Consider the following 17,377-nt stretch of genomic DNA (forward strand, 5'->3'; position numbering starts at 1 on the left):
ATCATAAGAGGGTGAGGAAGCTCTCTCCCCATCATAACTGTATGGGAAATGATTTACCACAGCGTTTCTCTTCCAGTTTTATGCAAAACTCTGAATAACCTGTTCCAGAAAGAGACAGCTTCTGACCTTAGCCTCTGTTTGCATCAGTTTATATTCATTTAACATTTTCAAGGTTAAGCAAAGGTTGCTGAGCACTTTTTTAAAGTAAAGAATAGTATGTGAAAAAATTCCCTTTTCATTTCTCATTTCACAAGTGAACTTCAGCTGCAGTCTTGATGCAACTGAAACCAGACACAGAAGAGACTCCTTTAATACTCCCCAGACTGAAATAGTGAATGAGAATTTAAACACAAGTATTACTCATGACTTGCATGTTTTATCTCTGAGGAGGAATTCCTTTTGCTTGAACAGAGACTCTGACCAACACTGTACCAGTAAGCATGTCACTATCAGTTGCCCATGCCTTGTGATATATGGGGGGAAAGCAGATGAATACATAATCAATAACACAGGCTGCAGAATATAGAAAAAATATATTCCAAAAATACTCTAATCCCTGCTCAAGATCAAATTCCTCTCTATTCCAAACCTTTACATATTTTTATTTTTAAACAAATTATATCTATGTATTTTCACATTGATGAAGCTCATCCCATATGCAGAAAACTGAGAACAAGGCACTTCACAGCTCCCTCCCAAATGAGGGCAGCCAAGGAAGACTTTACTCTTAGTCACAGCATCCTGGCCTCTAAAAGGCCACTAAAGGAACAAATTCCTGAGTCTGATGAGCTCCATGTGGTAAACCTCCTTTACAAGCAAACTCCAGCAATACCAGTACCTGAAGCCATTTAAAATCTCACAACTTTGCTTCAGACTCCAGAGACTGGTACAATACCTAAGCAAGTTGAGGTGCTGCTGGTTCATACTCCTGGTTGTGGACAGCTCAGTGCCAGGACTGAGGGTCCATGGTGGGGTCCCAGCCCACAGCTCCTCTCTCAGTGGGCATTTACAGGACATAGAGATCACCACAGGCAGGAAAAGCACTTTTATTGCAAAGAGCAAGGGAATGCCAAGCAGATACCTGAGCATGCCCTTGTAGACTCCTCCACACAGAGCATGGCTCTCCTGCACCTCCATATCTGTTACTGCTGAGCTGGGGGATGACACTGTCTTTGTAACTGCACCTCTACAGGAGACAGGTTTATTTCTTAAAATAACTAAGATAGTGAAAGTTAAAGATGAAACTGTCCAAGACTTCCAGGGGTGGTGGAGGATCTCTTGCTCTTTGGAAGAATTACTCTGTCAATTAGCATAAGAATGGTTTCATGTTGGGTTCCTGCCATAAAACCTTCAGATTCACCCTAGTTTCTGAGCATCTGCAGGTGTCTGTCCATCTGTCTCCCTCCTGTTTCAAGCATGAGATTTGTCACAAATGTTTTGATGTCACACACCCATTCTGGCCTTGTGTAGTCATGGCAGAGTCTAAAAAATGACAGCTGTGAGATCAGGGTTAAATACAATTTCCTCTCCCTTCACCTGTTTTCCACTATCTGTTTGCACGGTGCTCAGGTTATTAATGGAACTGACATCCCTGCACAACTGAGTGAGCAGTAGCAGCAGCCAGATAACAAGGGAGAAGCTGACAGCAGCAATCTAACCCCAGAGATAAGAGATAAGCAAACATGCCATGGCTATTAGTTTCAACTCTGGCCAATGGAGAAGAACATCTCCTGTGGTTACTGATCAGGAAAGACCAGTCTTCCTGTGAAGGTTAAATTAAATTCAGGATGTGATAGATTATTCTTAGAGTTCAAAAATTAAAGTTTGTGATGAGAAATAAATATTTGATGTAAAACAAATGAGAAAGTAAAGGGGATGTTAATCTCATAGAAAGACCTATTTTTATTCTGAGAAAAACATGGAACTCTTCTACACTAGAAGGAAAGTACTATTCTCTGCTTCTCCCAGGTGAAAAAAATGTTAATCTAAGAATTGGCATTTTCCAAACAGCTGTCCCAGGAATGGTGCAGGAGTGGCAGCCTGAAAATCCTGACCAAATTCCAAATTAGGTGAGTAGCGCAAACTTTTCAAATCCCTTACATCATTTCTGAGCAGCACCTACTTTCCTTCCAGCTTCCTATTGAGTTGTCCCCATATTTTCATATGTCCATGTACATGGTAGAAGAAGGATTGGGCTGCTCAGCCTCAAAAAGGGATGACTGAGAAGGAACCTCATCCATGCCTATAAGTATCTGAAGGGAGTGTCAGCGGATGGAGCCCTTTGGAGGCTCCACTCGATGGTGCTGAGCAGCAGGACGAGAGGCAGAAACTGATGCACAGGAAGTTCCACCTCAACATGAGGAAGAACTTCCATACAGTGGAAGTGACCAAACACTGACACAGAATGCTCAGAGAGGGCATGGAATCTCCCTCACTGCACATGTTCAAGAACCATCTGGGCACAATCCTGTGCCATGTGCTCTGGGATGACCCTCCTTGAGGAGGGAGATTGGACCAGATGACCCCACTGTGGTCCCTTCCAACCCGAGCCATTCTGTCTTTCTGTGAAATATTAGTTAAACCAGAAAGATAAACACCTAGTGATATATTTAATGCACAAGGGAATTGCAGACATGTTGGAAGAGTTAAAATGTGACTGCCTTTTCCAAGCTGCAACACATTTCAACCTTCTGAAGAGATCTGTTCATTGCTCCTTGCAATGCAACTACTACAATACAACCAGGCCCTCAAATTTTTTGCATCTAGGCAGAGATTACCCTAATTTCAGAATGCTCACTTCCACAAAGGAGAAGTGTGGCTAAGGTTTAATTGGCACTCAACAAAAGTACGTTTTCCAATTTAGAAATGGCAAGGTTGTTTCAATAATATCTGAATCAAACTTTCCAGTAAAACCAGTAAATTAGGAAGTCAGCAGTCACCCCTGTGACTTTTGAACAGGAGTGAAGTGTCTAACTGCAATTAGAGACTTTGGAAATTCCTCCTGCTTTTCTTAGCTCTTCTGAAGTATGTCTTGCAGCTTCTATGAGTGCTCTGAAGCAGTCTTACACTTTGTGAAGTTCTCTGACATCCTTGAAGCAAAGATATAAAATCATCTTAAAGGAATGTGTAAAAGGTGTCTTGCAAGCTTTAGTTTTGAAACTCCATCCCTCTCTTTTTACCAAGTGTTGTTCTATCAGTTTTGTGCTGGCTTTCATTCTAGAAATAGCCATTGAAATCAGAGGCACTGAGTCTCAGGGCTCTTTCCTCTGTCATATTTTTGCATTAGTTTTCATAGTGGGGTCCCCAGACCCCACAAGACTCAAAAGGCATTTTTAATTTTTGCAGAGCACCCAGTAATCACTTTCAAGACTGGATGATTTGTCATCTTTGTGCAAAACTAGCTTGGCACTAAGCAAGATTAATTTCATCTCCTGAAAGTGTTGTGCCTGGCCTTTTTGCCTGGGCATCATCTGAGGCATTTTTGCTTCGGATCTCAATGAAATGTTATTTTTCAGAACTGTATCTACTGCATGCCTTGGGCAGGCTATGTAAAGAAAAGCAGGAGGTTCCATCCTCACAGTATGTATTGCTGTGACTTTACAGAAGCGAGAGTGAGCACAAAAAGAGAACAGGCAATGATGATTTTCTGGTTTCTGCACTGTCACAACATAGGAGAAGGTGACATTTTTCAGACAAGCAAAAAGACATGCTTTTTAACCACAGAGCACAGTGAGGCAGTGGGAGTCATTGCTTTGGGAAGTTATGGATGATGAAAATTGTTGTGAGTTCAAAAAGTCATTAGACAAACCCACAGCAGGAAAATATGAATAAATCCAAAGACACCGCTTCTGGCTCAGGAAGCAAGTGAGCTGCAGTTTGTCAGAGGCCAGGAAATGTGGCCAGTGGGAATGTGTCCCTTTATGCTTGCCCCGTCCTTATATTCATCTCTAAACATCTGCTACCATTTGGCCCCTGTCCGAAGCAGACACTGGACTCTGCTCTGAGCTGTATATGGTCATAGTGAAATCACCCAAATGTGAAGAGAGAGACGCCACAGAGAACTGAGAACTGAGGGGGTTGCAGCTCAAATAATTGACTGCAGGGCTGGATAGGGCCAGCAATTTCTGGCTGGGAAATGAATGGCTTCAGTGGGATAACCCACGGACACCTACCTCCTTTAAAGTACCTATACTTTGTAAAATCAGGGCTTCTACAGATGGCTCCTGATTTCCTAAGGGCTATTGGCCCAAATTACACTGTGTTGTCTAGGGAGGGTTTCTGTAGTTCTCTGAAGCAGCAGAACAAACCCTGTAGGCTAAACAAAGGTACCTAACGCTGCCTGAGAGAGCCACCTGTAGCTAGGTATGGTCCTGATATTTTCCTGTGCTCCACTTGACTCAGTCTTCAGACTCATAGATGTGGAGAAAACAAATGTTGCATATACAACTTCCTTAGAAATAAAGCAAAGCAGCAGGCAAGTTCAGGAGCCAAATGATTGCACAGTGACCTTGGGATTTGTGCTCCATGACTTAAGGAGGTTAATAATGTTACAGAAAAATCTTACTAGAGGAAAAACAAGCTCTTTTTTGGCTTATCATCCATGCTTTAAAAATAGTACTGCAAAGCAAAAAAAAAAACCACCTAACTTCCAAATAGGAAGTTATTCCTGTGCAATAGCCTAACAAGATATTTTACAAGAGAATTGCAGAATTTAAGAAAAACATCTTTTTTCAAGCCTCCAGTTAAACCCAAGAACAAAGGGCATTTTAGGAAGGAAAAATAATAAAATAATGTTTCCTGCCCAGGAGTGGGAATAACTTAACATGTCGGTGATGATCTTCCATTGAATTATCCTTTGAAGAGCAGAAGCAATAAATTACCATTTTAAAGAAGTGAGCCCTCACCACACAAGTTAAGTCAATGGAGTTTCAGTTGTGGGTTTCCCCTTTCCCCTGTGGCCCATCATGCCAAAACACAGCTGTCAATACCATTTAGCCATCACAGCTGGCTGCATTCTGCACCTTCACGGTAAGGGAAACAAAAGGGTCTCCCTTCTCTCCCCCCTCCCCTGCCATCCTGCTCAGAGGTTGTGACATGGCCATAGGTAACTCACAGAACGTGCATTTGAAGACTCTTGCCAGGCACACCCTTGGAGCTGCACCCAATTGAAACATTTCTGTTCTGCAAATGAGGGCAAAATGTAATGACCCTTACAAAAGAGACTAAAAGGGCAAGAACAGAAACCTGTTTGGGGTGCTGGTTTGTTTGTTTGTTTATCAGAGCATTCCATTGAAATTTCGGGGGGTTGACAAGACATACTTGAAGCAAATTTGAAATGGTAGTCAAATATGGTACAATAAAGAAGGGCTTGAGTAGAGCAGAGGAGTAAGGACAGGAGAGAAAACAGCATCACGGCAGAGCCCAGCACTTCTCTCGGACTCAGCTCCTTTGGAAGCAGCGTGAGCTCCATCCAGAGAGGCAGGTGAGAACTGCACGTGAAGGCAGTCACCTAACCCTGTTAGAAACCTTTTCTGTAAAATAAGCTTTTAGATGTCTGGTTTAAATTCATCTTTTGACCACAGAAAGAAACGAATGGAGGGAGGAGAGAGGTAAATTATTAGATGTTATCTCATTATATTGTTTTGTTACAAAAGGAATGTCAAACCTTAACTCCAAACTATACAAGGGCTAAAGAAATTATTCTCAAGGCTGCAAGACAATTGTTCCCTGTGTCACATGGAGTAGTAGATTTGATCCTTTTAACATCAAATTAGTAGTGTCCCCTCTGAGTAACATAAAACAACAGGACAGACACAAAGAGTGACAGAAGGTGATTAGATAGAGCTGAAAAGCTGCCTAAAGCAAAATTCAAGAATAGTTTCTACCAGAAGGTCTTTTTTAAGTCCTTTGGAGGTCGATGGTTCCTTTGATTGCAAAGCATCAGGCTGACTGCAAGGTATACAAATTTGGCCTCAGCCAAGCACAAAAGAAAGGTGGGCATCAGTCAGAAAACAGGAAGCAAAAAACACACAAAGCAGTGAGTATCTGAATAACAGAGAGGATTTGCAATTAATTCTATTTCAAACCTGCCATGTCCTTTACATTTCAGTGTTGTCATCTAAAGATACAACCACCACAAGGCTCTCTGTGCTCATTGTCCAGACCCCCAGATCCCACATTGACCCTCTTCTTCTTTCAGGAAATGAGTAAAAAAAAATTTAATGACCCAAATATGCCTGGAATTAAAGAAAAACTAAAGGCAAATTAAACAGATCACATGGAGGCACAGTAAATAAAACCACCATCAGGTTTCTGCAGTTAATTTCTTTTCAGAGCATCCGAACATTTCAAGAATGTAATGAGATTAAAAATACAGAGGATGAGCAAAATATCTGAATCAGTCATTTCCATGTAGGATATAGCTCTGCCATGGAACTTACTTAGGGCAGAAGCTCCAATCTGCACAACTACAAGGGACAATGTGACAGTTACTGATTTCTGTTTATGAAAACATAAAAGACTAAACCATCCTTTATGTAACTAATAGCTTCCTTTCTTTACTTAATTGATAAAACAGAATTAGAACGTTTTAGTTGGAAGGAAGAACATCTTGTCCAATGGCGAGAACACCTCAGGGTGACCAAAAGTTAAAGCACGTTGTTAAGGGCATTGTCCAAATGCCTCTTAAACACAGGCTTGGGCCATCAACCACCTCTCCAGGGAGCCTGTTCCAGTGTTTGACCATCCACTTGGTGAAGAAAAGCATCTTACTGTCCAGTCCAGCCTCTCCTGATGAAGTAGCTTTGAACTGCTCCCACACATGCTGGCACTGGACCCTAGGAAAATGAGATCAGCACCACCCTCTCCACTTCAGGAAGATGTAGAGGTGGCCCCTCAGCCTTCTTTTCTCCAAACCAGATAGCCCCCAAGTTCCTAGCTGTTGCCCTGCACTCTCCCTCTTCCAATTAATACTTGCTGCCTGGTGTTTCTCCATCCTGGGTGCAGAGCCCAGCATGTGGATGAGATTTATTGACAAAGAAGTGCAACTTTTACAGATCTCTACAATAAAATAATACTGGAGTTTTTTTTAACCAACCAATCTTCCTCATAAAATTCATGCTTGTCTTTGCTGCTTTATTAAAGCCTAAGTATTGAAAAAGTTACAGCAGAAAGTGCTAGACTCATGAGATTTAATTAGAACAGTGTAACAGATTTTGAAGGTTCTGTTGTATTATAAAACTTAGATTTCCCCAGTGAATTATCTGACCCTAAATGTAATGAATCTATTTCTTGAATTAAAAACATGCTCATCCAAGTGTTCCAGGACAAATAGAAGATCTATCATTAACAATAAATAATATTTAATAAACATGCACACACTCCATGTCTGGAAAGCTACCAAATGTCTCTCTAGGCTCTTTCCTTCCAGCCAAGTAGCTATTTCTGTGAATCTGAACTTAAACTTGTAGACGTAAGTCGTATCACATAATTGTTGCTGCAGTATCTAAGGCATTACATAACACTCGTGTCTTACAAGTTTGTCCTGCTTCCTATGTCAGCAAACTCTGAAATGGTTTTTCAGCTCAGTCAGATTGATTTTAAACCATTGGCTATTTGTTTGATAGATTATGGCTTGTAGTATTATTTTTGTTGTACTTAGGGAATTTAGTTTGTCATGCATTGTTCAGCCCAGTCTCACTCCACTAACTTCTGAACCTTCATTGATGTGTCTAAATTGGGAGCAAAGTGCCATGTGCTTCCAAATGTGTCAACAGAGAAAAACAGCCATCTCTACCTACCAATGATCTAGCCTACACCTCCTGATGAAAACCCTCCTTAAAATGGGAAGGGGAGAACTTTTCTTTGGAGTTCATTGAGTTATGGCAATGTTTGTATTGTTTCCCTGCTGAAAGGCAGGTAGCAAATTTTGAAAAAAAAAAATCACTAAGCAGGTTACTATATAGAAATATCTTTATTAAGGAAATCATTAGAAAATATTCCTGCTCATATTTAGCATCAATTTTAACAAATATCTAAATTACAGATCATTCTACTTCTAATGGTATTTCTAGGGAAAAAAAATAGCATAACAGCCAGTAAGAAGTAATAACTGCAGCCCATTTACCACCAGGTTAGCAGGAAATAAATGTCATTTTACAATTGTTCTCTTGCTATAGAGTTTATTGGTGCATTTACGAAGCTCTATTTCATTTGCACATATATGAAGATGATTGCTGTATAAAATGCAAATGGACTGCACATGGAATTTAAATCATTCCAATGATATAATGGCTCAACAGCCTTTTCATTAGAATGACTAAAAAACTTTGAAAGCCGTGTTTGCTTTTAAATCAAAACACTGCTATTTTTATTCAAGCACAGAGAGCAGGAACAGTTCAACTGCACTTGCCTGTCAGTTTATTCAAAGAGGGTGCTTAGTAATTCACTGATATCCCATTGCCTCAACAAATAAGGACACAGACCTACACAACACCCTCCACTTGTCTTTTTATATGCCCCCTCCAATTTCTGCTCTGGGGGCAGAGCTCTGCATCTGGATAATCTTCCTCTCCACTCATCACATGCTGTAAATATGGGAATAGAGTGAAAAGGATGTTTTGAGTACATCCTCCTGCATTCACCTTTGCCTCCTGCATTTTTTTGTGACTTTATCTGAAAGCAATCAGGGCCAGTAATGCCATCCTTGATTATAACACTTCATAACTGGCATCATTCTGTCAGGAAATTGATATTCAGCTGGGATGGCCATGACACTCTCAAAAGCTCTCAAGTTAGGCCTCCTACCACAACACTGGAAAAACTATGGAATCTGAATTTTTCTCACATCCCCTTCTAGGCTCAGTCCTCCATCTTCAAAGCAAATACCCTCAACTGTCACAGGTGTTTCAGACACTGTTTTCTGTCTATAGATTGGTGTGTCCCTGGGATCCCAAAGTGAAGACTTTGTCAAGAAAACCCAAATGTGAAATTACCTCATAGTCTACATCAGCCAGAGCCAGACAGAGAAAGGTGGACATAAGGAAAGAAGAACAAGGTAACAAAAATAAATTCTGCAGAGAAACAGGAGCTCAGATGGCTCAGCATCCAGAAAAACAAATATGTCCCTTCGCAACCAAAATGATCAGTAACTGGAACTGCAAGTACAGTCCATGACATACTGCTATCATTCAAGTCAAATCTTTATCATAACAGGATTTTACTTATTCAACATTTATATTTGTTACCTTCTCATGAGCTTTTCTTTTTGTTTCAGAGTCCATCCAGTCATTTTCCTTTTCTAACATGTCAATAAAAGCCCAGCGAATTCCTTCAGTCAATTCCTCCATCTGAAAAATATTTAGAAAATCCTTCCCCAGTAAAATATATCATGGCAGAATCTTTGTAAGGAAATGTTTGGTACAAGTAGGAGTGCTAGGCTTGGTTAGACCACAAATGATTGCAGATCAGATAGTATTGGCTGTCCTTTCTTGAAGGTTAATTTCTCCTCTCTCCAGTACTAAGACACTTCTTCTGAAGGTAAGTTTTTTCCATCTTCTTTCCCTTCTGGTATCACACACCCTGTTCAATGCTGATCATTTCATGTCATATTTGTGAGAATACCCATCTTGAAATCATCTAAAACACTGAGAGATTTGCAGTCCTTTGGGGAGATTTATGGCCCTTAGGTTCTAGATTACTGGCCCATGCAGAAGGAGCCAGCTGAAAGGCATTTGCACAAATAAAGCCTTTCCTGCAGAGAGAATGTCTTTAGCCTGGTTTGGTTTATGTGAGACTGAGACACACCTTATTAATACTGGCAAAGAACTGAATTGGGGCTGACAGGATCATGATCCAAATACAAAGCAGTAACCAAATATTTATTTTGTATTTAGCTGCATTTGTGAAGCATTGCTACCCTTTACTTACTGCAGGGAGGGAGTGGCTTACACCACTGAGCAGCCTTAACTGCTTCTGTGGTCCTGGACCACCAGTGACAGCTTGAATCCGTGCAAAACTGAGAAAGCCCACAACCACTTAATCGCAGCTGCTTCTTCAGACACCTCTGCAATGCCAAGACCACATCTTAAGCAAGTAAAAAATAGTAATAGGACTGTTCAGTGAGTATGCACACTAAGAAAACCTTGAAATGACAGAAAACAAGAACTATAATAGCTAACAAATGTATTAGAATATATAATTATAATAATTATAATATTAGAATTATATTAGTCTAAAGAGCCCTCATTCCTATGGATCCGTCTGGCAGTCCAGAAAAGTGTATGCAATCTGCTACTTCTATTTACATCAGCAGATGAACCCCATGACAGATAGGCATGGGGAACGCTGTGAGAGAGGCAATGAGAGGGATCCAGCCACTGCCTGAGTCCTTTAGCACAAACCAGGGCTGAGACAGCACAAGACATGACAGATACCCATTAGATGAAGACTTACTGGAACTTTGCGCTATCAGTTATGTTACATTTAAAAATAATGAAAATGTCAAGCAGCAGAGATTTGTATAACCTTATTCCATAAATCTAGTAGATCTGAAATGTCACTAAAAGCAGGGACTAAACCCTCAAAGGCAATATTACTTTTAGCTAAATTGTCATTAATGTATCAGATTAATATTTTAATCTGGAACTGTCCTTTATTTGTGGTGCCGTCAGAAAAATATGTAGCAAAATTCCTTGGATTATTCATTTTTTCCTACCCTTTTCAAAAAACATTTTCTTCTTTTTAGAGTCAATATGGCTCAACCAGAGAAGGTCTAGCATTAAATATGACTAAAGAGTGAATATTCACAGTAAACTGCCTCACAGGAAGTAAGGTAACCTAAAAGTATTGATGACAGAGCACTGACTCAATTAACTTTTTTCACTAATGAGGTGAACTCCCTGTATTTGGAGGTTACAAGTTCAAACCCAAGCTCTGCAGCTGGGCCCTGGTGTATACTTAGGCTTTATGCAGCAGCTGTAGCTGCAGGGGGCAGGGGCAGAAACCTATTCCTGCTATCAAAGTTATTACTGAAACCGCTCAGGCGTATCTGTAAAAAACACTGCAGGCACTCTGAGTTAGAAGCAGTGCTATATTTAGACACAAATAATGTCTTTCTTGATAAAAGAAGAGAAGTATCTAAGGTATGAAACATCAATCAGAAAACATGGGGGGGAAAGAATCTATATTATCCGTAACTCAGGATTTGCTTATCATAGACAGATATATGCCGTAAGCAAGAAAAAAAAAAACCAGCTGTACAAATAAGAGTGCTTCACTCACATGTTTTCTTACTGTTTAAGAAAGAGAAATAGAACTGAAAACCAGTGAAATGAAAATGATAAAGCCACAAATTATTAACTTGAAAAGCACACTTCTAAATTCAATGCAATGAATTTCACCTGTATGCAATTTTATCTCCATGGGTTGTTCATTTTAAGACTAAATATTGTGACCTACACTATGAATTTTATATGCATTTCTCACTATGGGTGCCACTGTGAATTCAGACTTGATAATTTTCCAAAGCTTTGGTCTAAAAGGAATGTGCACACTAAGAAACATTCTAATTAACTGGCATTTCAAGAGAAACCAATGTCTGCTCTGTTTCTCATAATTTTTCCTCACATATGAAAACATGAAAAAGTGTCCATTCCTTCCATAAAGTGTACATTTCTTATATTCCTACTCTTCCCACTTATCCATGCAGGATAACACACTGCATATGCCTAGCATATTTTTGCCACAAAATGGCCAAATAGCACATTACAAACTGGATCAAGAAAAAGGGGATTGAAAAGCTGGATCTCAGAGAGGAAACCCCAGATGAAGGCAAGTATGGAAAGAAATGCAGAACCTGAGAGGGAAGCAGATGACAAAGATTTGGACAGGTCAAATGAGTGTGTGGAAAAAGATGAATCCTCCCCTGAGAAAGGGATCCAAGTAGATAAAGCCAAACAGGCAAACTAAGACTTCTGAGCCAGGGCAGCGCAGGGCTTTCAAAAAGCTCCCAGCACAGGGTGCCATCTCATCTTTCCTAAATGGTTGTGCCTCTCCTGCATGGAGAGCTAAGTTCAATGACTAAATGAGTCAATTTAAAAGTGATTACTGCTGGAAAATCAATGGCCGTAAAAGCAGATATTGGAAAACCTTATAAGAAAAATATGAACTGAAAATAAGTCATAAATTATTGTGAAGGGTAATTAATTATTTGAATATGTTATTGAGAGAAGTGATAACATAGCTATTGTTGAAATTTTAGAATGAGGATGAACGTCTCTCTCTGCTCAAATGTATGGAAGGAAATTTCCTTCCACTGTTCAGCAGAAAAGATTTGAAACACAAATATAAACTCCCACTCTGTGGCTCTCAGCTTTCCTTGATTTGAGCCAGATATCTCTCACATATTTTTTGCTCAGTTGTAGCAGTCACAGCTTTCAAAGGGTAGTCCTAAAGCAGAGAAATCTCAACCAGTTTTTTGATTAGTCAGTAAAAACTTTAATAAATTATATTAGCTATACTAAATCACTTCTCCTCAACACCCCTCACTCTGTTCCTGCACAGCCTGGCTGTCACTATTTACATAAATTAACAGCATTCAACCTGCTTTTGAACTGTCTGCTTATTTGTCTGAAGAACTGCAGATGGAAAGGAGGGGCAGTGCCCAGATGTGTTGAAAGGTAACATTTCTTCAAATTAATTCAATTTTCTCCTCATGTTTTGGGGTTTTTTAATTCAATTAAAACATTTTTAAGAATCCTATCTCTTTTTAAACTTTGTTTTAACATCAGAGGCAATTTGTGAGGATGAAACCACTAACTGAAAATTTCCAGACAGAGACTGCAGAGGACTCACCATCTTTTTCTTGTCTTCTTGAAAATGGGCTTTCACAAACATCTGACCCACAACATAGGGGAGGGCATTTTCTACAAGGTCCACGCATTTATCCCACTGAGGCAGCAAAGTTGTAGTCCCATGGATCACCTGTTGACAGGGGCATATATTAAGCCATAACATTATACTGTTTAAGAAGAATCCTCATGTAGTATAGGACAAAGCACGTTTGTCAAAAAGCCACCAAAAGGAAATAATGATACTCTGCAGTTATTTCTATTTTCATCCAATGCTATGAAAAATATTTTGAACACCACAAAATACCTGCAAGATTTTAAACTTAACAGTGCAATGGTAGCAGTAACTTAGAGAAACAAGACTTAGAGAATCAGTGCTAACTTTGGACTAATCTTGGTATTCTTTCTGTGTTAAGTAGAGAGACAATTTCCTCTAGAAAAACCCTGCTGTGAGATATCACCTGAATATGTTTGCCTCTCCTCTGACAGGATAAGAAGCCTAGGTAGACTGCCCTCATGAAAACTGGGTTAGTTCTATGAAACACGTCCCTCAGAGTCCTCCATTGCCATGAACTAATGACATCTAACACAGATGGGTACATGTCCACACCTTTTTGTCATTTACCTGTCCAACTACTTTTACAGCAGCTTGTGTAAAATAGTTGCTTTCAGTTCCTTTCCCAAACAAATAATTTTCAGGAGAAAAGAGGTTTATATCATCAAGAACACTGAATATGTTTGTTTCTACCCCAAAAAAATCACTCTGTGTTGCAGTAGAAAGATGTTGGTAGAACAACTTGCATTTTACTAAAGGAATGGTATTAAATACATACTTTCAGGCTCTGATGCTGTCACCATAAATGAGCTTCAAAAGAAACAGTCAAGAATGGTCAGCACAGCAAGGATCAAGGCAAAACACAACTCAAGAGCATTTGCTACCTTGGTTTCCTTTTCACACAGGAGGAATGTTATTACTGTGGGTGCTTACCTAGCTAACATTACATTGCTCATCAAGATGTAGTTTGTGTAAATAAATCCTGCACACAACAAGATAGAAGATGGGTCCATGTGAGCAATAAGCAGTGCTGATTTAAGAAACTTTTGTTATTTTCAAGGTACAAAGTTTTCTCTTTCCACTTAAGGAACTTTTTAAGCTTTTCCACAGAGAACAAGCATAATCCCAGTCCAGCAGTTAACACCTGACAGCTGTGTAAAGGCAGAGTACAGTCAGCCTCAAACCAGAGCAGGTGGGATAGGGATTCTGGCCTCTCACAGATTATAAAAGCCTCTTAAGCACCAATTTTGCAGTTTCTGAGCCCTTTCTTTTTACCGTTATTCTCCTCCTTTTAGCACAAGATTACATGTTCAGCAAAACTGAAGGGTTTGGATTTGTCTCTTTCCAACAGGAAAATATTTCACTGGAAAATTCCAGAGCAGCTTAACCCTCAGCTATCGAAGGTGAGATATTTTGGTAGTTCAAAGATTGATTTTCCCTATCATATTGTCTCTAATTAAGGATAATCAATGACTCACACTTAAATACACCAGTGAATTGCATTTCCAAACGCTTTTTATTAATACTGTATATGCAGTAATAGATTTTCTATGGCAGAGAGTACTCTGCTTCTAAAAGAAAACCCTATTAGTCAAACCAATACATAATAAGGTGATATTTTTTCTAAACAGATCCAAATTTGACAATCAACTCCTTTTCTAAATTCTTCAACCTTTATACATAACACAACAAAACACTGTAAAAAGATAAGAACAAAAGAGAAGAAAAATTCTCTCTGGGGTCAGAGTAAACCCACAATGGAGCTTTTTCCTGATGCATGGGGAAGGAGGGAAATTATGGCATTAGTCATCAGAGCTTGAAATTCCTTCCAAAAGCTGTGAGTAAGCATCAGCCATAGAAATATCAGGAGACAGAGCTGGCTTTTAGACTGTGACATACTATTATTACAACATAATAATTATCATTACTTTGAGGGAGGCTTGACTGTAAGGAGGATATAAAGGCAGCACAGACTGCGAGACCAATAAAAATAGAGCTGAGAGGAAGAGATTATATCACAGCTGTTTTATTGATATTTATGTTACAACAGCCAACAGGAACTCCCTCAAATGGTCCTCCTAATATTAATGTACCACTCTAAAACACAGTACTTCAGGTAGTAACAGTGGCTATAAATAGCAGGTTTCAAGCCCTCCCAGTCAATTCAGAGCTTCACGACACAATTAACCAACCTCTTCCCCAGGTGCCACTGCACATTTACAAGGTTTCAAAGTGCCACTGCAGAGGAGTTGCTGAGAGTTGCTGGTGTGGTACTCAAAGCACTTTCTCTAGAGTCAGCAGGTTTTTCCCATTTCTAAACCTGAAGTTTTTTTAAAGTCTCATCATTTTCCTTCTCCTTGCAAAAATCTTAAAGCCCTAGTGCCAAGATTTCTACATACAAGGTATAAAAGGCACCAATAGAAAATGAGAACCTGGTGAAAAAAAATAGTTTGCTTGTGATGGTTGATGCTGACTGAATTAATGAAGCAATGAGTGTATAAAATACACCTTTTCCTTTAACGGTCACTGATCTATCTCATGGTCATATCTTTTTAGTAGCAATTCAATGTTTTATTCACTTACCTGGCAAGGGGTTGGTGTGTCCTTTCTATGATTCTAAAGTGCCTCTAGTTTTCCATCCTCTGACTAGACAAACTATTCAACAATAGATGAGTCCAACACCTTGGACTTCATTCCTCATGTCCTTTCTATTGACCTGTGAAGTCAGTTCCACTGAGCTGTTTAGTCCAATTAACTTCACCTGTTAACTATTAGCTACTGCTGTTTACTTCACTCACCTAACTCTCCATCTCCAGGTCCCAGGGGCAGATAACAGGAATGAGTTGCTGATTCACTGCTTTTACTGTGCTTTAAGCTTTCACAGCCATTTACATGGCCAATATTGTTTAACTTACTCATCAGTGACTTGGCGGGGGGGCAGAGGCCTCCTCAGCGAGTTCACTGATGGCACAGAGCTGGGAGGAGAGGCCGATTCCCCCGAGAGCTGGGCAGCCCTTCAGAGGGGCCTGGACAGGCTGGAGAGATGGGAGAGGAATGGTCTGAAATTCAGAAAAGGCAAATGCAGGCTCCTGCCCTGGGGAAGGACAACCCCAGGCACCAGCACGGGCTGGGGCCGACCTGCTGGAGCAGCTCTGCAGAGAAGGGCCTGGGGGTCCTGGTGGACAATGAGCTGTCCATGAGCCAGCAGTGCCCTGGGGGCCAGGAGGGCCAGGGGGATCCTGGGGTGCATTAGGGACAGCTCTGCCAGCAGGTCAGGGAGCTGATCCTGCCCCTCCACTGAGCCCCAGTGAGGCGTGTCTGGAGTGCTGTGCCCAGCTCTGGGCCCCTCAGGACAGGACAGGCATGGAGCTCCTGGAGCAGATCCAGTGAAGGGAAACAAGGATGAAGGGACTGGAACATCTCTCTTATGAGGAAAGTCTGAGTGAGCTGGACCTGTTCAGCCTTGAGAAGAGATAACTGAGAGGGAAACCCATCACTGTTTAAAAGTATCTGAAGGGGAGGTGCCAAGAGGTTGGAGCCCTTTGGAGGCTCTTTTCTGTGATGCTGAGCAATAGAACCAGAGGCAGAACCAGATGCACAGGAAATTCCACCTGAACATAAAGAATTTCTTCCCTATGCAGTGAACGAGCACTGGCACAGATTACCCAGAGAGGGTGTGGAGTCTCCTTCACTGGGGATGTTCAAAAACCATCTGGACACAATCCTGTGCCATGTGCTCTGGGATGACCCTCCTTGAGCAGGGAGATTGGACCAGATGACCCCATTGTGGTCCCTTCAAATCTGACCCATTCTGGAATTCTATGACGTCCTTGATGAGATTATTAATAAGCACTGAATCACTTTGAATTCTATTTCTCCTCAAGCTTCTACATTCCAGAGATGTGACAGTAGCCAGTTACCATATTAAAATGCACAGTATCCAAAGCTTAATGTTTCCTTTGAAGATTTTTTCTGGCCATTATAGAACCCAATGTAACTCAGTATTATTCTACAGACTGGCTGATAGCCATCGATGTATTTTACCTGACTAGCAAGGAATGTCCCAGGAGGGGACACCTACAAACTTGTCACTGTGCTTCTGACAGCCAGTTTCACATATTTTACATGAAGAAAATAGCATCTTTAACATTACTATTTTGAATATGATCTCAGAAGTACAAGAGGCTGCCTTTCCTGTGTAGTTTCATCATGCTATCAGAGTTTATTTTTAGGTATGTGATCAACTCAGAACTATACCAGTATTACTCAAGGAAAAAGAGTATAGGTTCTTTAATTAGTGACCTGCATGCCTCACCAGGGAGGACAAAACACCCACACCTCCTGCACCATTCTAGCCTCCTGTTGTCAGCCAATTTTCATAATGGCAAGCCAAATTCACCATCCAAAGTAGCTTAGACACAAGACAAAGTACCATTCAGTTTCAGTTTCATCCTTGGTATACTCAAGGAGCCCT

At 40.5% G+C, this 17,377-nt stretch overlaps 1 protein-coding gene across 3 annotated transcripts in view; it reads right to left on the bottom strand.

The window, feature by feature from the left end:
• The window catches only part of PHEX (phosphate regulating endopeptidase X-linked), a 105,968-nt gene that overhangs the window by 40,783 nt on the left and 47,808 nt on the right, over positions 1–17,377 (bottom strand). For all 3 annotated transcript variants that reach the window (XM_086879907.1, XM_086879906.1, XM_023918494.2), the window contains exons 11-12: positions 12,853–12,981; positions 9,246–9,347 (exon numbers count right to left, since the gene is read on the bottom strand). In XM_086879907.1, coding sequence (XP_086736033.1) covers positions 9,246–9,347; positions 12,853–12,981 — 231 coding nt within the window. The remainder of the gene's footprint in view (positions 1–9,245; positions 9,348–12,852; positions 12,982–17,377) is intronic.

Source organism: Cyanistes caeruleus, chromosome 3, assembly GCF_971803275.1.
Source record: "Cyanistes caeruleus chromosome 3, bCyaCae1.hap1.1, whole genome shotgun sequence".
Lineage (NCBI taxonomy): Eukaryota > Metazoa > Chordata > Aves > Passeriformes > Paridae > Cyanistes > Cyanistes caeruleus.